General features: G+C 35.6%; 1 protein-coding gene across 1 annotated transcript in view; it reads right to left on the bottom strand.

Annotated features, from left to right (window-relative positions):
- Nucleotides 1-740: 740 nt before the first annotated feature.
- The window catches only part of TPO (thyroid peroxidase), a 43,174-nt gene continuing 21,895 nt past the window's right edge, over nucleotides 741-22,019 (bottom strand). The window contains exons 7-13 of the mRNA XM_068675120.1: nucleotides 19,709-20,224; nucleotides 11,513-11,771; nucleotides 10,776-10,946; nucleotides 9,254-9,491; nucleotides 5,006-5,214; nucleotides 4,282-4,452; nucleotides 741-953 (exon numbers count right to left, since the gene is read on the bottom strand). Coding sequence (XP_068531221.1) covers nucleotides 793-953; nucleotides 4,282-4,452; nucleotides 5,006-5,214; nucleotides 9,254-9,491; nucleotides 10,776-10,946; nucleotides 11,513-11,771; nucleotides 19,709-20,224 — 1,725 coding nt within the window. The 3' untranslated portion in view covers nucleotides 741-792. The remainder of the gene's footprint in view (nucleotides 954-4,281; nucleotides 4,453-5,005; nucleotides 5,215-9,253; nucleotides 9,492-10,775; nucleotides 10,947-11,512; nucleotides 11,772-19,708; nucleotides 20,225-22,019) is intronic.

The raw sequence follows: 22,019 nt of genomic DNA, 5'->3' as shown, positions 1-22,019 counted from the left end.
GAGACAATATATTTTGCTGGGGAATTATTATCCTGTGTTTTCTTTGTGCAATTAACAACAATGGACAGCTCAATCCCACATCACAACCAGGGTATTCACTGGAACAGGAAACAAGAAACGTGCCTTCAATGTGATTCAGAGTTCACATATAGTTGTGTGGCATACAGCACTGAATATGCAAGTTTTGAGCACTTTAAAGTTTCTTTGTTTCTTTTGGGCACTTTGGCAAGGAAAATATTCATCTACTTGAGTTTCCACTGTAGGTTTTCATGGAGTTTTAGAGATCTAGTCCCTGTTTCCCCAGAACGGGTACTACTCAGCATCAGTGTGTAACTACATACACTCAAGCTCCCAACATAGAGTTTAAAGCCAAATACAGCTTCCAGATGTGCTGAAATGATGAAAAAGAAGGAAGTGCATAATTTATGCTATCCCTAAAAGGACTGACTGTTTGGGAATGTAATAGGTGGAAATTAGCTGATTCAGATGCTGAATTTGGATACTAATTAGAACTGAGACAGGTTAGATATCCCTTCATAAAAACACTCAGGAAATAGTAGTTTATTTACAACAAGAATGGAAAATGAAAGCTTACTTCTGTGTCTGTGTTTATTCAGTACCTTCATTTATTTTACAGAATCTGACTGTACCTAAGACTGTGTGCATAGATTTTTTAAGTATGTTAACAGCTTTTCCATAGATCTTAATTTTATGATTTTTACAGCATTATAAAAAAAAAAAAAGAAAAAAAGAAAAAAAAAAAAAAAGAAAAAAAAAAGAACAGATAAAATCTTAATGTACAATAGGTTTACAGGCATTACCAATGCACGTTCTTCCATCTTCTGCCAGCTTGTAAGGATCAGTACAGAGACATTTGTAGCTGCCTTTAGTGTTAATGCATTTAGCAGATGGAGAGCATGGTGGATTAATTTCATTTTCACATTCATTGATGTCTGCAAAATAAATACACAATGATCAATAATCATTATAAATTAGATAGGGATTACTACTTTCTTATACACTCCCACTACAAGGATCTGGAAGTGAAAGTTATCACACACTTGGTTGACATTGATACTGCCAAAGGTCCTCACTGTTAGTTTAAAGCGCAACGTTGTTTTTTCTTCCTTTTTCATGCCTTTTTTTTTTTTTTTTTTCTTTTTTTTTTTAAGATGGAAATGATGAAAAATAAAGATTTTATTTTGGTAATCTGCAAGAAGCTATAAATGTAACCAAGCTGAATTTTCAAAAATACAAACCATATATTTGAGAACAATTCTTGAATGTGTTTGTGTCCTAAGACTTCTAGTTCTTCTATAAACTTTCTTCATACTGTGCTTTAAGCAGTAATGAAAGCAATAACACTGACATGGTTCTATGCACTTCTAGGTATAATTTTGAGGAGTCAAGCATTCAGATTAGCTTTGGATATGAAATTTATAACAGTAATCCGTGATATTACTGCAAAAATGGTTGTTCCTAGAAGCTACGTAAATTCTGTGAAATGGCAGTATCTTGGCAGAATGATGAGCAGATGAACAATCACTCATTTGAAGATGTATATAAACATATTTTCTCTGAGGCCATTCAAGACCTTTCACAGTCTTATTATGCAATGAAATGAGAGTCAGTGTAGAGTGAAAGAAAGAAAATACTCAATGAGGCAAAGAATGCAGTTTTCCTTATTTCTCTTTCTTCTTTCTGTGTAATTTTGCTTACAGTCTTCATTTGGTTACTTAAAGGTAGATGTCCAGCATTGCTTTATATGGTTTCCCATCAGTGCTGTATAATTGTCAGCCTATTCAATGTCTCAGACCCCTTGTCTTGGGAAGGACTGCAAGCCAATACGTGGGCAATAGCCTTCAGTAACTTCTCTTTTTGGTTATACTACTTCCCTTCCTCACCTACCACAATGTTTGATCTGCTACTTCAGTGTAAGTAACTCTTTTTTCATCAGTATTAGAAACTGATCCCATAAAAACAACTTACTGGCTTAGCTTAGCATTGTCTCTCAGACCACTTATAGAAAGCTGTCATTGGAAATGGGATCAAACCTGATCCTTTCTTAAATTTTAATACAAAGCTGCAGCTGTGTCCAAATCTAACTGTCAACTGAGACAGTCAAAAGAGTAATCATTCAAGGAATAATCTTAAATTTATGAATCCTTAAGAACTATCTCCCATAATGCCTCAGGAAAGGCCATGAAGCAGGAAACTAGTCTGTTGTTCGGGAGTTATTAACTTTCCTTAATTGTTACACACTTCAAGACCACATTTTAGGTTAACTTCCACTGGTTTCATCTTTGGGAAGGAAAAACCTGAACACACTTTATCTGCACTGTAATTCAAAGGTGCTATTTCAGCTTGCATAGGCCCATAGTCATGTTATCTGTTAACTAACTCATTTTATGACCACCAAATAGTGTATGTCAGATCTCACTAGCCTACACTACTGCTCAAAGACAGTGGTACTTTATTGAAGCAAAGTAAACACAGTTATCTATCCAATGTAAGATAACACTTAATATAAAGGTAGTACAGTCTAGCACTAAATGACTTCCTGAATCAATAGAAATGATTTCTGTCAAAGCCAAAGTTAGTAAGCAGAAATTAACAGCTCTCAAATTCCTATGCTTTTGCCAGCAGGCCACTCTGTCTTTTCCAGAGCAGCATGTAATTTTGAAACCATCTGCAGAAATGCTAAGCTCTATCCTCCTCATTATATTGCTTGACTTATTCCTAATTTGCTGAACATTTAAAAGAATGGGAACACATTGCACAGACATACATGGAACAAAGTGCTTTCTACTGTAAAACTCAAGTAGCATCTGCATAAGTGGGTTTTGATGGTTTTCTTTTAATAAAGGCATAGCTTATTTAATATATGCAGCAGCCTTTTTTCCTATAGCAGATATACAGTCTTTTGTTTACATTGCTGAACATATTAAAAGAAACTAGGACAAGGAATGATTCATTCATATAACTTATTTATTCAGTTTGCTGCCAGAACATTAATCTATTGAAAAGATTTTATTATAATTCATTTAACAGCTTTATTTCTTTATATGGTATTTATGTGGGTGGGATTCAGTGGATAAATAGGATTTGAATAAAGGAAAGAGCTGCAAATTTCATTTGACTTTTTATATACCAGGTATACAATTAGAATGAATAGCTTTCTATTCTGCTGTCACAGAAATACTGATAAGCAGACTTTATTGCAGATCAGCTGCAGCACTTGCATTCAAATTAATTTGCCACCATCCATAATATATTCCTAAATACAACCTTTTCAGGTTTCATTTTCTCTCATGCTCTCATAACTCTGAACAGTCAGAGTATGCATATAGAGATACATATATATACATATATATCATTAAAAGCACTTATTTGAAATATGAACAGAGCAAGACTTCATACTTCATAGCTGTGAAGAGTGGAAGTCTTGTAATGAAACATTCGCCACATTCTCTTTCTCCCTATCCTCTTCCTTTCAGCAGCAAAAATAAGATAAAAAGAAGAGAGAAGATTACAAAAATAATTATATTAACAGGAAATCGTTCCTCTGAAACTGTTCATGAAATGAACTGATTTTAATGATTTCTTACTTGTTCTACTTTTCTACCTGTAGAAATAATTGACTTCTGGCAAATCTTTTCATGGACTGGAGTGAAGAGAGAGGGAGTTTGGAACAGAATGATAAATAATTTGTTTAATTTCACTTGTATTCATTTTTTTTTTCTTTGCCAACTTTGCTTAACTTATTAGTATAATATACCAACTACTGGTGCAGAGTTCACTTTCCGTCTAGAGCATCCATTGAAGCAACTGCAGGAAAATGACAACAGTCTGGTTTATATTGAATGTAGCAGGAAGCAATGTGTAAGTCTTTTTTTTAATTTTTTTATTTTTTATTATTTTTTTCCTTACTGGTTGTTAATTTACTCATTTTTTCTTAATTAGGTAATTTCAAATGACATTTCCCTATCATCAACCTGATTGCTGAATCAGGATGGGAAGATATTAAGATAGCAATGCTGGATCAAGGAAGTTTCACGTTACTGTGTCATCCTACCTATAAACACAGAATGCTGACTATCTTTTAATCTTGTGAACTACATCCATAAGATTCATTCATACATACTTCCAGGGAACACAAAGTAAAAAAGACTTTTAAACCATGCATTTCAGGACAACATAGAAAGGAATTTACTTCTAATAAACTGTGATAGACTTTAGCTTTTAGAAATTTCAGAAACAAAAATATAGAGAGAGATATACCTATACAAACAGGAGCCTGAAAGTTCCATCCTTTACTTGTGCAAGTTAATTGCTCTTCTCCTTGTAACTGAAATCCATGGTGACAAGAATAAGTCACTGTAGTTTTTCCCAGTTCCGAGCAGTATACAAAATCACCATTTTCCACCCGTTTTGGTGTTCCACATGTTTCCTCTACAAATAAAATAAAAATAATAATAATAATTAAAAAATCCCAGCTTAGCATCGAAAATTGACATTATTCTCCATTATTGCTACAAATTAAATTAAGGGAATTACTCACATGTTTTAAGATGATCAAGAATTATATTTTTTATTTCTGGACAAAGAATTTATATGGAATAACTCATCATCAATTTATAATTATTGTAAAATTAACATTACCTTCTAACAGTGTGCTCAACAGAAATCTTAGTTAATGTATTTTTATCTGTCCAAGAACTCCTGCCTCAATTACCATGATGTCTGGGTATCTCACAAAACCATTCATGTTATCAAGGTGAAGCTTCAAACAGTAACCTGATATAGAGGGGAAATTTGAAAGAGACAAAGACCAAGACCCCCATTTCAAAGTGATAGAAATGCTAAAAGTTTGTGACAGACCAAGAACTCAAGACCTGCGGTAACCATGGTCAGTGCTCTAACTACTGATTACTCATCCTTCCATCAGAATTAAAAAAAAAAAAAAAAAAAAGGAAAAAAAAAAAAAAGTTAATTACCAGATTACCTTCCTGATAGATTTCATGCCAAGCTTCTAAATTCATCCCCTCTATATAGCCACAATGTTTAAAATCCTGTGGAAATCTTCCAAGTTGAAAGGCATCTGCTGGCACTTCAGAAATCCCTGTGTTGTCACAAATCACGCGGGACAAAGAGTGCTTTTTGAGTTCATGTTTTTGAGCTTCAGTGAAAACATTATCATTTTCCCACCAGAATCTGGAAAGGTTGATAGAATTATTTTGAAGAGATTAAATTCAAAGAGCTGATTATTCTTGCTTTCACAGTATCCTATGTAAGAGACCAGAAAATAAGAATTACAGCAAAATGTAGGTGGATACAACAATAATAAATTTAAACTCCATAATATGCTGTTTTGCATACCCAAAATACAAGCCATGGCAAGGCTAGTGTGAGTCCATGGTGACCTCAGATGTCTTGTTAAAGTCAGATGGGTAAAACTATTAATTATTCACATATGCAGAATCATTCTTCAGTAATGATAGAAAAACCACAAAAGTTATAATATTGAGAGAAAAATTATTGAAGATAAATTATTTTAATTGGATACTTAATCTTATGCAAACCAGAATTCATAAATTGTTCTAAATATATATTACAGCTAATCACAGGAGCAGCCATAATAGATACCCACACCATAACATTTGAACTCTTCTTGCTATTACAGAATTGTTGCTATGAAAACAGGTATTGATGAATGCTACTTTGTATATCTCCATTCAGTTCTCCATTTGCTAAGAAGATGTGGGTATGTAGATTAGCTATAGCAGAATATTTACAGACAGCAAATGTCATTTTGATCATACAAAATGGAGAGATGAAATGCATCTTACATTTTGTGAGGTCAGAAACATGCTGGCAGAAATGAAAAAACAGTGCTAGCATTGCAGCACCATATCAATGTATACGCATACATGATATATAGTATGTATAATATATAACAAATATTACAAATGAAATATAAAATAATACCATTTATTTTATATTATGTTGTATCATGCAGTACATACTATATTATAGTATATATATTTTAGCATATATACTATATAGTAATACTACATATAAATAATATGTATGTATAATATGTACATGCACACATACAAATATATATAAATATAAAAAGCTTAGTGAGAAAGAGAAAAGAAATAAAAAGATAAACAGGATATTATTATTTTTATAACAAAGATGGGGCAACTCTATGAAAGATCACAGAGAGTGTATTTGGCTTAATTTTATACATCGAGACATCATGAATAGCAATTTTTATTTTTTTTTTTAATTTGATAACACACCTCTGTTTACATATTAAACACTATCAAGCAATGTTAAATTGCTAAGATAGTACCCTGTGGTAGTCAGGTCAGTTATTATTTTCCCCACCACTAGGCAGGCAGGATCTGAGCTAACATGATCTAAGACCATTACCAGTAGAGAATGGATGAACCAACTGAACTCAGGATTGAACCAATTGAACTCAGGATTAACACAAGACTTGGGTATCTGTAATATTGGGGGATCAACACTGGGGTTTCTAGTAAGGGCTGTCTGTGGTTTTCATGTTTACACCCCTCTAATTGGAAAGGAAGAGCAGTGGACCCTGTAAAAAACCTGCATATGTGTGGTATTTATATGCGCCCTTTGAAATGGTACCATGCAAATGAGAAGTCTGATAATCCTGTTTGTGTTCTGTGGAATGTAGGGGCTGGTGATGTGCCCCATAGGGGTTTTCAGGACAAATTGCACCCTGCTGCCAACAGTTTTCTCAGAAGTGCAAAGTCATTCAGAGTCATAAAACTTGGTTAAGTAAGCTAAGTGCATGTGAAATTTTGCAGAACAAGCTTTAGGTGCAGGAAAATAGTTGCGTATGGTAAAATAGTTTGGGAGTAAGCCTGTCCCACTCTGCCTGTGTTGGAGGAGGAGGGAATCTACAGGACCAGGGATGGGGTGAATGTCCCATACTTCAGGAGCACTGTGATAAGAATCACGGAAGAGAGGGTGGGGACCTGGAGAGAGAGGGGAAAAAAATAAATAAATGGCATATTCCTTCTGCCTCTTACCTACACAGTGACCCCAGACTTCCCAGAACATCCTGAAAGGTCACTGACACTTACAGAATCTTTACCATACCCAAAGCTGTCAAAGGCTTTGTTCACTCAGTTCCCCTGCACTTTCTAGTTTCTTCTTTCATGTACATTAAAACTTATTCTACTTTCATCACAAAATTCAGTTTTGTCTATGCTGCTGAGAAGGCTTGAGCAGATCATTATTTTTTAATCTACCCAGCAGCTAGGGGATTGCTTTAACAAAGGTTGCTCCAGAAGATATGTATCAGATCACCAAAATTTTACAAGTGAATTTTAGAGGGTTAGAGTAAAAAATTAGAATAACATAAAATTAAATAGAGGCACAATCCTCTGCACAATCCCTATGCAAATGGCAAAGTCAGCTACAGGCCTTTCATCTAGTCATTACAAATTCTGAGATTAGAGAGAGATTCAGAGCAGGAAGGAAGAGAAAAATAAAATGACATCCAATGGAATAGAAACAATTGGTTCCAGGTGACCAAGTGATTTGACCAGATAGGGCCTGGGTTTAATACATTAGAAAAAGAAATCCATTTATTTTGTCATATTACTGACTGAAGATTTTAAGGCTATGAGGATGAAGTCAGTTAAAAATTCTGATTATCCGTGATTTATGAACTTAAACCAGTACGTTCAAAAAGATGTTTTGAAATTCCTATTTACTGACACATCGATTAGTGTATCTGGTATGCATGCAGTGTTGCTAATGCAGACACAGGTAGTATCCAATACAGCATATGACAAGTCACTGCAATGAATTTTAGACTTTTCCATTCTTACTCTTACTGTGAGACAATGATAACATTATACCCTCCTAACTTTCATAAATAGTTCCATATCATAGTCTCAATAACTGAATATCATTTCACATTTAGGTTAGCTGTCATTAAAAAAGTATGACAGAACCTTGGGGAATTCATTTAGCATTAGAAATATTCTTTTCACAATTTGGAGTTAAAATGTTAAATTATCTTAGGTTTAATGAATGTTAATAGTATCATAAGACACTGAAAAATAGAAGCAAGTCTAGAAGGACCCCAATAGATATCCTTCCCCAGATAGGGGCAGGAATACAATTCAGAAAACTTACAACCATTTTTTTTTTAACTCTGTTGAGTGGAATGTTTGCTGTCTATACAGTTTGTGTTAATAAGATACCACCTTTATGATTAACATTGGTTTTTCCTGTGAGCTAATTAATTAACATTTTTAAAGTTCAGATTTAAATTCTGCCTCGGATGCTTATTTACATAATGGCTTCTTTCCACAACAGTGACTTATGAGAGGAGTGTAAAGGTGAGAGGAAGGACCAGATGTACTTAAAACACCACTGCTAGCATGGTGTAAGTCGTTTAAAATTAGTCCTCTCAGGAGATTCAAAATTACTGCTATAAGTATATATCACGGAAATTAAGAAAAATATGTTGGTTTTGTAATTTCTTCAGGAACAGAAATATGATAAAGCAACACCTCACACCCTTTTGTGACCTGAAACTGCATTTCTGCTGCCTTCCTGGTGTGGAGTGTTGTACTGGTGGCACTTGTGCAGGATTAGGTGAAGGAAGATCCTCTCCTCTGTCTGTTAAGGCTGTTCTGGGAGTACTTTGCATTCCTGAATCCCATAAGACTAACTACCTAGTGTTTATTAACCTTTCTAGGAAGCCTGTATTACATCTCTCCAAATCTCTCTTCTGAATTTGCTGTTTGCTGTGGAAAGTGTTAACATCCTTCCAGTTAAGGACCCTGACTCTAGTGCAGCCCTCAGGGACTGGATAGCTAAGACTGTACAGTGCTACATCCATCCACACAGAATTTAATTGCCCCAGCACAATTAACTGATGTTGGCACCTTGCATTTCCACCAGAAGTATAAAGTTGGTCATCTTAGTACCATAGAAACAATCTCTAAATTGTTTCTACGTTGTTTCTAATCTCTAATTTGAAACTATATACAAATTAAAGAAGAAAAAGCAAAAGCTCACCCAACAAATCCCAGAGGAACTAGGATAAAAATTGGTAATCAGCATTGAATTTGTTTAGAACACTTATAAGCATCATGTTGTCTTACATTTTGGGAAGTAGCCTCACATATCTGTAAGATGACCATTGGTTTTTATTAGTATACAAATGATTCCACAGCATGAAACAACTTACCGGTCACCATCCCTTAGTGCTTTCATTTGCTTCCCAATTATACATGCAAACAGGGGACCAGTTCTAGCACCTGGAAGAAAGTCTTCTACTAAACCACCAAGCCAAACATCAATATTGCTAGGATTATGGTACAATTCCATGATTTTTTCAGTGACTTTCTGATTAGTTATTATTGTATTCAGGTCAGTTTGAGTTTCCAGTTTTGGTAAGCCACAGAATTCACGCCAGTCATTATAACCTACAAATATGATGTTAAAAGGAAGATTAGACTTGACTATTAAACAAGATATTTTAAATTAATACATTTAAAACCACTGGGTTCTGACAACCTTAATCTCTATTATGGACAGTTATGTCTAAAAATAAACCTATTATTATTGGTTAAGTTGATTGGAGAAACTATGGCAGGATCTGAAACAACAAGATATGAAAATATCACATCATTTTTGTGAAGGAAAACAAGGTTTTAAGTTCTCCAATATTTATTAAACAATGAAAACATGATAATAAAGGGTTATTTTTGGGATAATCTAAACAGAAACATACACTTTGTGTTGACATATATATACAATTCTTTTGCATCACTGGAATTAACTTCCCCCACCTCCCAACAATACTTGCATTTTGGCCCTGAAGACCAAAACTATTTCTACTGTAGTGTAGCCGAGAGCTTTAAACTCTAGGCTGGAGTCAGACTTTATTTGTACTGTCCAGGGCCACATTCCTAGCTACAGCATCACACAGCTTTAACAGGAGAAGTGGAGCGAGTTGTCACCCAGAAACATCTTCAGTTCTACTTCTGTGGGTAGACCATCAGGCTCAGAGCATAGAACAGCATTTGTTCCTTATTCATGTAAACAAGTGGTCTGATCAGGCAGGGGGTCAGGACTGCAAACCTACCATAGATTTTAACAGCCAATATAATTAAATTAACTAAACTCCAGCACAGTCTTCTCTAAACTTGTACATCCGTGACCTGATAGGCTCATAGTCCTTGAGAGTTTATTTCTACCCAGGGTGCACAGACCAAGAAATCTAATGCAAAAAGTAGGCATAAAAATGTAATGTTTCTCAAAGTGACGTGTACATCTAACTAAGCTACCTATACCAGTCCTGAGGACACCTCAGCACCTTTTACTCTCAGTCCAGCCAACAAGGTTGTGTCTAAATAGACCTCTCTCACAGGCAGGGTGCAGCCTGCAGACCTCAAGTAGCTGCTGCAGACAGAAAGTCCCTCTCCTCTGGAGCTGGATTCAGCAAGAACCAGTGTCAGGTACCTGCACCAGGCATACCCACATCTACTCACCAATACTGGTCTTCCACATTCCAGAACTGAGAGGTTATTCTAATTTGAAATGCTGGGCAATATTTTGTTTTCATCAAAATCAAAAGTATTAGCATCTTAAAAGAAAGTTGTATTACTTTTCTGATAAAAACCTATTATTAAATAACTTATATACTAAATACAAGCAGTGATAGTTCAGTTACTGGTTGGAAGTAGATTTAAGAAAAATCAGTAGACCTGGGAGTCCATGATCACGGCCACGCTGTAAATTTAATGATGCTAAATCAAGTGAACCATTGTTGGACAACACAAACAGTTTTTCTGTTAACTCTTCATTCATCAGTTGATTTTGCACCTGTAGTTTTGCTGAATGTGCAAGAAGACCCCTTAGCAAAGGATCCAAGCCTCCTTTAAACACAAAAATAAAATAATGTCAGAGCATGTATATAAACCATTAGAATGTTTTTAACAAACATGTATGTAAATGTATGTAAATGCATGTATGCTTCTATATGTATTTTTTAAACATTGGTCACGTAGCCTTTTATATTCAAACAAATGCAAAAAATTGCTTCAGGTTGACATAAGAGTGGTAATCTTATGAAAAGGCTCCACCTGCTTCTTCTGGTATAAGAAAATTTTAAACCTGATAATACATGGATCCAAAAAAATATATATATATATAAGATATCATCAATTTATTGTCAATCTACCAGACTGATTTAATCTGGAGAGTAATTTCTGTCTGATTCAGTGGACTATTTGCCTAAAATAATTGTTCCAGTATTAATTCTCTGGAACCTGTTCAACAGCCTAAATCAGTGATGTAATTAAATAAATGTTCCTATTCTTACCTTAAGATCAGTAACCTTAAAAGTTATAATATTCTGGGGGAAACAAACAAAACAAACCCATTCCCCCTGCCCCCACTCTCCACACACATACATAAAAGAACAGTTTAAATAAAAACATACCTTCTTTAATGAGCCTCCATGGACTAAAGAAAACTTCATGCAAATGAAGATTTGGGAGTTCTGGATCATCTAAATACTGTGCATTCAATCGCCTTACTATTGGTTGGATTGTTGCATGACCAAAACGAAAAGCAGCTGTTGAAAATATGTTAGAAACTGTAGGATTTACTGTGGGATCATAACCTGTATATAGGCCAATATACTGATTAAAAGCATCTGGACCAATAATTTTGGGAATGTAATCTCTTAAAGTAATAATCTGAAAGAAAAGAAAAAGAAACATATTATTCAGTGTTTTGATAGTTGAAAAGTAAAGGTTTATATGTATAGAATGCCTTTTTCATCACTCATCTATTCCCAAGCATTTAGCATGATGAACAAGTGAGTTGGTATATATATACATAATAATGTATTTGTTGTAGTCAGTAGAAAAATGACTGAAGAGAACCACTGGCAGGGTTGAGTACACTAGTGAGGTTCCTTTAACCTCCTACCTAAAAAGCTAGACAAACCATCCTCAGCAGAGAGTACCAATATTGCTCACTTCCAGTCCAAAGGGGGTAAATCCAGCCCTTAGGAGCTCTGCTCCTAAGCCTGGATTGTGATAGCATAAATTATAATGCTCTTAAAAAGAGAAAAGAAAGCATGAATTACTATAAAAACATTCATGAACAGTTGTTGATAGGAACAGATTCTATTTTCAGACATATATATGTGACACAAATCCTCTTTAGTGAATATTTTAAATATCCAAACTTTAAAATACTGATGCCAAGAATCCCTTGGCAGACATTTTATACTAAACTTAAGCCAATTTATAGACTCCGAAAAAACACATTTCAAAAATGAAAATGGTGATAAGCACTTTCTGACAAATGTTTTGCAATATGATAGTATTAGTCGCATGACAAAAAAATCATATAGGTAATACTGAGAAAAAAAAAAAAGTGGAAAAAGATCTAATGTACCAAATAAAATGAAAGTATTATAGGCTAAAGATTACACTGCACTCAATAAAGCATAACAGGATGAATATGAAGCATAGTGAATTCAACAAAACACATTATAGATTCAATATACTGTGCAGTAAAATATACTTTGAGCTTGGTATAGTGAATACTGAAAAGCTAGATGTCACAAAATGACTGTATGAGAAACTTGTATCTTTATTTTAAACATGACACAGAGACAAACAAGCCCCTTCAGAATTCACACACTTTTCACATAAGCCAAAGCTCACAAAATCTTTATGTTTTCAGATATGTTAAGTTAGGTCATGAAGCAAACACACTATTTGAAAGAATAAGTTAGAATTCCCCTTGCTGGTCCTTTAATACAGCTTAAAATTAAAATTAAATAATTGTTGGAAATTAATACTCACGTTGTCATTGGAGAAGTTAACCTTTTCCTACATTCCCAAAGGTTTTGCAAACCAACAATTCCTTCTAATTTTAGATTTAGTTAGTTTTTTATAGGCAAGATAATGACACATTGTTTCATTACTACAAAGGGCAGAAATACAGGTTTTCCAAGTCTCATTCATCTTGACTTGGGGTTAAGTGTGGCTTAGAAGCATGAATGAGGCACCTGTACCCACAAATTCAAAAGAATGGGTAGAAAAGAATATAAGTATTTTTTGCCATCATCTTAACAGACATGCAGAGACCTTAAATAGCTCTAGATCAGCCCTGGACACAAACATCCTGATATGACTCTCATTTTTTTTTGGCTCATTGTAAATGAAATCTGAAGCTAAGCAACCCATAAAGGCCAGATTGCCCAAACAAAAGGGCAATTCAGATTTTTCATTTGCTCCAGAGGCAAGATCTGAATTTTATGTTTCCTTGACAGGGAAAGAGGGATTGTTGTTTCTAGACATGAAAACTAAAAGGCTAAAGGTAAAAAGGAGTCATATACCTGCCTTGAGCTAGGAGAGACATATATTTGATGGAAACATGATGTTTAAGAAAAAGCTCCATCAAGCAGAAGTGATCTTTAGACAATACAAACTAAGGTGATAAAGCAGAAAAATGATACTGACAGAAAGAATCTGGAATGTGACAGAGAACCATATCCAAAGTAGCATGTAGCATCCTTCATGTAGACTCTGAACATACTTTACCTAAATTTGTCTGCATGAAAACAAGGAGAGGCTCACTACAGGTTCTAACTGACACATATACAAGTTTTAAATAAGGTGTAAACAGCTCAGAAACAGCAACATTATTTTTCTTAAAATTATTTTGCATGCACTCCCTGCTATGAAAGAATTATTTGAAAGGTTTTTTCCCTTTCACATTTGGCATAAATAAGCATAATACCTTCCTTCAATACAGTTTTTCTTCCACAGGTGAGATTCTTCTGTGGAAAAGAAGTAACATTCTCGTCTAAAAATATGTCAGTAAAATCAGAACCAGAAAGAGGTAGTTCTATACAAAGAAAGTACAAGCAACTACAATGAACCATGCTGCCATTTGTTACCTCTTTTGAGTCTATTTATAAAGAATAAGTTAACTTTGGGTGTGATCTCAGCTCGTTGTGACATTTATGACATTAGTGGATTAGTGGTAATCCTAGTTCCTCTTAAGAGACATTTAGCACCTCATAGAATCAACTCAGAATTCCATAGAAACCTCACAAAGAAGTTAACTTTAATCAATAGTGTCAATATTTCTACTGTCTCAAGACAGTCATTGTTTCAAAGGTATAATTTAGTAAAAAATGATGAAAAATGAGCACTGTCTTAAATAGAAGCCATGTGCTCTGTATTTAAATGACTTTAATAGCCTGTATGACCAGATAGTAACAGAAGTATAAACAGTATTTAAATGTTATTAACTTAGTCATGTCAGAGAAAATAAAATTCTGATTTCCTAGCAATACAATCAAACATCTGGTAATTATCCAGAGAGAATCTAAATAATAACACTGTCAGAAGAGGCCTTGTATGGATTCATCATAGCATGATGAATCTATACACTGTGTATAGAAAATAACTAAATCTTGACCTGCAAATACAAATGCTATGCAAAGTCAAACAGGCTTTATGTGAAACGCAACATCATTCTCATTCAGAAGGTGGAATTGCAACAGGGATTCTGAAATGTCCTTATGAACTCAGCAAGCATCCTGACTGGATTTGCTTCCAGGATGGGCAACCTCCAGTGGAATTCATCCATACATTAGTTAATTGAAAATAAGTTACGTAATTTCATACTATTTTTGAGATTTTTTTTTGTTGTTTTTCATGTTAAAAGCAATCTCAAATTAGGTGCAAGAGATATAGAAATTCATATTATTTCCTCATTAGGTTCAGCAGACTTTCTTTCCTAAAACAGAGAACAGGCAAATATATTGATTGTGTTTAATCTCTTAAAGTACTACATACAGCTGTTTGAAATTCCCATACTAAATATTAAAGGATTTACAGCTGATATTGAAGCCCTAAACACTTTTATAAAGATTGATTGTATGAAAGTTCAAGTCCCAATAAATAATGAACACATTATAACGGCTCAGTCAATAGTCTGAACTATACTTTTTATAGCCATGAGTTATGTTAGAATGAAACACATTCTTTTATAATATTTATTATTTATCTCTTTTTTATCTATCATTTCATAGTTTAAGTTTAAGCTCTGAGAGGAGTTATTTAATGATCCAGGTTCACAAACAAGTTTCATCCACGTTAGCCATGTTGAACCCTATAATTTTACTTCAGTTAATGTCAGCTACTTAAGAGACCGATTTTCAACCCACCCATAAGTATAAGGCAGAGAAGTAAGGATGTAAGATACTTCAAGAACACAAGAAGGTATAGAAGGAAGAGAAAAAAACCTACAAACTGAAAACTAAATGCAACTGTCAGCTACAGGTGGGATTAACTGGCAGTAACACCATTATTTCAGAGATTCTTCTCCGAAATCATGATAAATTAAAGAGAATTTGAATCAAACTGATCTGTGAAACTCTTGCATCACTCTTTGACTAGTGCCACTTCATTCGGCATTCACAATCCAAAGAGCACATCAGAATGTGATGCACATACATGCACATTCATGCATTTTCAACTTGCAAACCACGTATATATGGAACAGCAATGTAAAGACTAGCAGTTCCATAGCTGAATGTTTTTTCCTATTTTGTCTACACGTTTTGTTTAAAGGAAAAACAAATGTAAACTATTTTCCCTCAAATATCTTTAAAGGAGTTCTTCCAACATTAACAATTTTGTGATTCTGTGTCCTAATTCTGCTCATTCCGTTGTCTCAGGTCAAAATAAGAATAACTGAAACAAGGAGCTGGTTTCATTTTTTTAAGTAGATTACAATAAAAAAAAATGTATTTTGTTTGTTTCTTTCTTTCTTTTCACAAAACACTGTATAAACCAAGGTATATATATTTTACTACAGCATATTGCAGTATAGTTTAGAGTTAAGTATGTGTCTTTCACATAAAATACAAGAAGGGAATTAACCACTGTTATGGCTTATATAAACTACTACTTACCAATGAAACATGCCAACAGTGCAAACAAAAAGTCAGTTTTGTCCAAGACAATAACAGGCAATTGCTATGTTTAGTAACTTTGTCAGGTTCCTACTATTAAATGCTTGCCACTAGAGCTATTTATGCTGTCAGAAAGCATCTAGGAGGAAAAGCATGGTCTCTCTCTCTCTCTCTATATATATATTATTTTTTTATTTCCTTATTCTAGAAAGAAAAGGAAGGCTTTTTGTTCAATTCCCTATAATTACATAGCAGCAGGCAAAAATTATGTTTGAAATTATTCATTCCAAAAAGAGAGAATTTGAGAAATGTGTAGCAACTGAAATAACTGAGTGGAGATTTCAAGGTAACTTCAGCTAGAGCTGTCATTACTGTGCTGGTTAGCATACCACATTAACAGAGATACTCCAATTATCTCTCTTAAATGAATATCTCTGAACTAGCCAGATATAACTGAATCACAATTCTAATGAGCCATAAGCAAATCTCATTAGACTGTGATACTGGTAGAGATAATGAGTAGCCCAGATTTATGGAGCATATTGCCTTGCACAAAGTATTTTCTTTCAGGCCATAATGCTACTGGACATAGATCAGAAGTACTTGAACACACAGAAGTCTGCTTTTGGATTTCCACTTTTCTTCTAACAAATACTAACAACCATTTTGACTTAGTGAAATTATTTTAAGCAAAGAGCACATTTACAGCAAAGGAGCTGACACAGTTAAAGTAAGTAATATATATGTTATATATAATATTGCTGATGTGATTTTTTTGGAGCTGATGTGATTTTTTTGGACTTCAGCAAGGCTTTTGACACGGTTTCCCATAGGATCCTACTGGACAAAATGTCCACCATACAGCTAAATAAAAACATCATACGATGGGTGAGCAATTGGCTAACGGGCAGGGCCCAAAGGGTTATGGTAAATGGGGCTGCGTCAGGCTGGCAGGCGGTCACCAGTGGGGTCCCTCAAGGCTCCATTTTAGGGCCGGTACTTTTCAATATTTTTATAAACGATCTGGATGTAGGAATAGAAGGTATTTTGAGCAAGTTTGCTGATGACACCAAACTTGGAGGAGTTGTGGACTCAAATGAGGGTGGAAAGGCCTTGCAGAGGGATCTGGATAGGTTGGAGAGCTGGGCGATCGCCAACTGCATGAAGTTCAATAAGAGCAAGTGCCAGGTCCTGCACCTGGGACGGGGAAACCCTGGCTGCACGTACAGACTGGGCGATGAGACGCTGGAGAGCAGCCTAGAGGAGAGGGATCTGGGGGTCGCGGTAGACAGCAGGTTGAATATGAGCCAGCAGTGTGCCCTGGCAGCCAGGAGGGCCAACCATGTCCTGGGGTGCATCAGGCACGGCATCGCTAGTAGGTCAAGGGAGGTGATTGTCCCGCTCTACTCTGCACTGGTGCGGCCTCACCTTGAGTACTGTGTGCGGTTCTGGGCACCACAGTATAAAAAGGACATGAAACTGTTGGAGAGTGTCCAGAGGAGGGCTACGAAGATGGTGAAAGGCCTGGAGGGGAAGACGTACGAGGAACGGCTGAGGGCACTGGGCCTGTTCAGCCTGGAGAAGAGGAGGCTGAGGGGAGACCTCATCGCAGTCTACAACTTCCTCGTAAGGGGGTGTCGAGAGGCAGGAGACCTTTTCTCCATTAACACCAGTGACAGGACCCGCGGGAATGGGGTTAAGCTGAGGCAGGGGAAATTTAGGCTTGACATCAGGAGGGGGTTCTTCACAGAGAGGGTGGTTGCACACTGGAACAGGCTCCCCAGGGAAGTGGTCACTGCACCGAGCCTGTCTGAATTTAACAAGAGATTGGACTGTGCACTTAGTCACATGGTCTGAACTTTTGGGTAGACCTGTGCGGTGTCAAGAGTTGGACTTGATGATCCTTAAGGGTCCCTTCCAACTCAGGATATTCTATGATTCTATGATATATATATTAAAAAAAAAAAAAAAAAAAAAAAAAAAAAAAAAAAAAGAATGCCAATTTTTTCAAAAGGTCTGACTAAATTAAATTAATGTTATTTTTCTGAAATTATCTGGCTTTAAGTGCAAATAACAACACGCCAGAGAAGGAAGGTGGTTTCTTACAGGAAGTATTATGCATATTCTCTTAACTAAAACTTCTGACAGAAGAAAGGATATGTGTTTTATTGTAATAGTGATATTTTCCTACCTCTTCCCCAATTTAACTTCAAAACTGTCATTTTTTGACACCAAATAATCTCTTTCTAATAGTCAGAAAACATATGAAAGTCATCTAGCTTCCAATTTATTCTGGTCCGGATATAACATTAATGATGAATAAAGGCAAAAGTCCTGGTGAAGATCAGAGGAGCAATGCCAGGTGGAGTAACCTGAGTACCCAAACTATCAAAAAGGAGCTTGAGGGACTGGCTGCTCTCTATGGCAACCAAAGAGAGTGTCCATACCCCAAACTCGAGGATAAACCCATCAAGATGAGACAATGAAAGAAACTGTCACCTGAATGTTGGGCAAGCTAAATGAGTGCTAACAGGATTATCTTTGAAATAAGGCTAACAGGAGGTAGGACTCATGGTGGGATGCAAGGAGAAGAGGGGACTGTGTAAAACTTGGCATGCATGCAATATTAAAAAATTGCATTGTTGGAATGTGTAAAACACTGGTGACTGTTGGAATGTGTGAAACACTGGTGTATTCAGCAATGGGGATAAAGGTGGTGAAAAGGAGGGATTGGTGTGAACTTGGGAAGTAAAAGAGGCTGTATGAGCATGAAGCGTTGTCTGATCAGTTTGCTTCTCTGACTGAACCATGCTTGATCACTCTAGTTTATGCTGTATTCTGCAGGTGCAGAAGCTGTCCACAATGAGCATATGAACTGTGACTGTGAGGAAAATAAAATAAAATTAAAAAAAAAAAAAAGAAGAGCAAGAGCAAGAGCAAGAGCAAGAGCAAGAGAGCAAGAGCAAGAGCAAGAGCAAGAGAAAGAGATAGAGACAGAGAAAATACTGAGCAGGAATAGATTTTCTTATTCACAGGTGTAATATAAACATTCTTATGGTCTTTTATGTACTTTTTGCATGTTAATTTCTCCTGCCTCCTATACAAATATATCCTATAGAGATCTAGATTAGACCTTGAATTTTATATATTAATACAGCATTAAGGAATTCACAAGCATTTTTACACGGGGAAGTTACTTCTTTATATAATTATTATAAGAAAATAAATATTTCAGGCACTATACAAATGGAGAAACATAGCTAAAGAGCTATTGATTCCTTTACCAACCAAAGGAACAAAACCAAACCAACCAACCAAACAAACAAACCAACCAACCTAAAAACACCAAAATTGCAAAGAAATGCATCTGAAAAGGAATAGACTTCAACAGACAAAATAGACACAGGAGAAATCTGCAGAAAGATGAAGCAGAGTAGAAATTTCCATTAAAATCAGAGCACTCAGATTTGGGATATGAACAAACCAAGGAGGAAGACATTGAATTCAGGAAAGTGGAGAACAGAGCGAACTTTAAACATGCCAAAGTGGAAGCACAGAAAGAGTTGGCACAGAAAATCTAATATGATCTCCTAAGCCACTCAGAAACATATCTGAACTTCTGTGGCTGGTTCTGCTCTACACTGCAACCAACACTGCAACGTGTTGTTAAGCAACTAAACATCCCACCTGATGGAGAGCTCCGACAATTTTCCGTGCTTCTTGGTAGACCATCTCAGCACTCCAGTGTCTGTTGATGGCTTTGAGGGCCCGGGCCAGGCGGTTGTGCTCTCTTAGCCACAGTGTGTGCATGGCTGCCAGAGATGTCACCTCACTTGATCGGCTGTCCCCAGCCATAAAACACTCAACCCTTTCATCTTCACTTGCATTTGAGTCCTGTGCACATGGTGATGGGACCCGGTCTGTATAGGGTAGGTATTCCCGATTGTTGTCATAATATTTACTGTTTATTCTAAGAAGACCTTCTTCACTTGTTAAATTCCTCAGCTTGTTTTCAACAGCAGGGGTGCTGCCATAGACAGTAGAAGCATCAAGGAAAGATGTTAAACCATTTATCTGTTGTCTTGGATTTGGGGCTGACAGATTTCCAAAAAGAATACTATGATCACCAGTGCTGCATGCAGGAGATGAGCGGTAGAAGGGCAGGCAATCCATCCCTGTGGATAATGTGTCATTGGCAGTTACCTGTGTAACAAAAAAGTATTTCCTGAGCTATAGGCACCATAGCTGTGGATGTTTAATTAAGGTTTGTGTAAATATTTCTGTTCCATCTCTGTTTTCATCTGTCCTCCAGATCTCATCTACTGGAGTGACATTCTCTAAACTCACAGAGATCATTTTCTTACCTCTCAGATTGAAGTGAAAATATAATTCAATTATTTTTAAGACAAGACAGAAAAAAATAATAAAATAAAAACCTTTAGCATAAGATCAGGTTACTGAGGTAACCCTTTTTGAGAAGTTCTATGCCTGAATTTTTCTGTCTTCACAATTAAAATTCCTCACAAAATGTATCACAGTGGAGATGTGAACATCTGGTCAAATTATGTTGTACTGAACACCAAATGAAACTGCAGGTTTACATGTGTACATAAAAATATAATGAAGAGTGTCAGTCTGCAGCAGCGTGCCGTAAAAGCATTGTTTCTATACTATTTTAATTTGGTTTCCTAACTGAAAAATACATATATAACTATTCACTCTGCTGGTCCTCCACAAGCATTCTCCCACATTATTTTACAGGGACAGCTGTCTTGCAAGTGTCTTGCAATTCTGACTGTCCTTATAAAAAGCAAAGACTGCTTTTTATAGTCCTTCTGAAGTGAAAGTCTTCCCAGCCTTTTGATCCACAGACAACCAAGAATCTGAGGTCAAATGGTGATCCAGTATTTGTCTGCTAATCAGAGGTTTTAACCAACCTGTCATTCAGTCAACTATTCCAAATGCAGGTAAAGGGCATGGGAAAGACATGTGAGAATTGTCTAATGGGATCTTGAGGTACACATAATACACAAGGGTAGAATACAGCCTAAATCAGAAAGCTGGAAGTTTTGCTACTGGAGAGTACTTAAAGTGGTATGTACAGCCTTAACAGCTGTAGGGAGGGGAGCAGAGATGTTGGAGGGAGCAGAGAGAGGAAATGCAAGAAAGGTTTTATGTGCATGGTAGGATATCTAAGAGAAAAGCTCAGGCTAGCAATTCTATTTCAAAGAATATACACCAAAAATCATTAGGTTTCAAAATGACTGAAATCTACCTTCATTATCTAATGCATATTTGCTTTATAAACTTTGTTTTTCAGAAAAGAGCTTTATTTCCAAATTTTAACAACAGTTCATTGTGCAGCAACACAATAAGCCATAGCTGTAAGTCAGTTCCATGAGTTTCAAAAAAAAGATTAACATCAGTTAAAATTATTAAAAAATGAAGTCTGAGTTTCATCAAGTATAAAACTAGTGTTTTCCTATCAACAGGCCAATATGAAATAGGTACAGATAACACTTAGAACAGCTGCTTAAATAGCTCGAAACAAATAAGTCTTCAAATATTTGACTAATAAAAAATGTTTTGTGCAGACCCCTGAGCTAATATTTTTTCTTTCTATTTTGCTTGCTGTTCATTTTTGAAAAAACTCTTTGGCACATGACAGTGAATACTTCAAAAGCTATATAAAATGATATAATTTATTCTTTGTACTTTTAACAATGAAGGGACCAGTTCTGAACCAGAAGTTCTGAACAGTTCCTTAATTGTGATAAAAGTGACAGGGCAACTTTGAAATGGAATTAATGAGCTTTGTTTAACAACTTTATTACCTTACTTATTATGCCAAGTAATATTTTCTTATTACTGAGAACTTGAGCCAGTAGGGATTGATATCAACAGAACATTTAAGTTAAGAAAGGGTTTCATTTGTTTTTCAAGTTTTGTTTGGTAAAGAACTTCTATGAATACTTTTCCACTGGTTAAGTTTTAACAA

The sequence above is a fragment of the Anas acuta genome, chromosome 3 (assembly GCF_963932015.1).
Source record: "Anas acuta chromosome 3, bAnaAcu1.1, whole genome shotgun sequence".
NCBI classification, from domain to species: domain Eukaryota; kingdom Metazoa; phylum Chordata; class Aves; order Anseriformes; family Anatidae; genus Anas; species Anas acuta.
The sequence above is the reverse complement of the archived record's forward strand: the minus strand, read 5'-3'. Positions and strand labels throughout refer to the sequence as shown.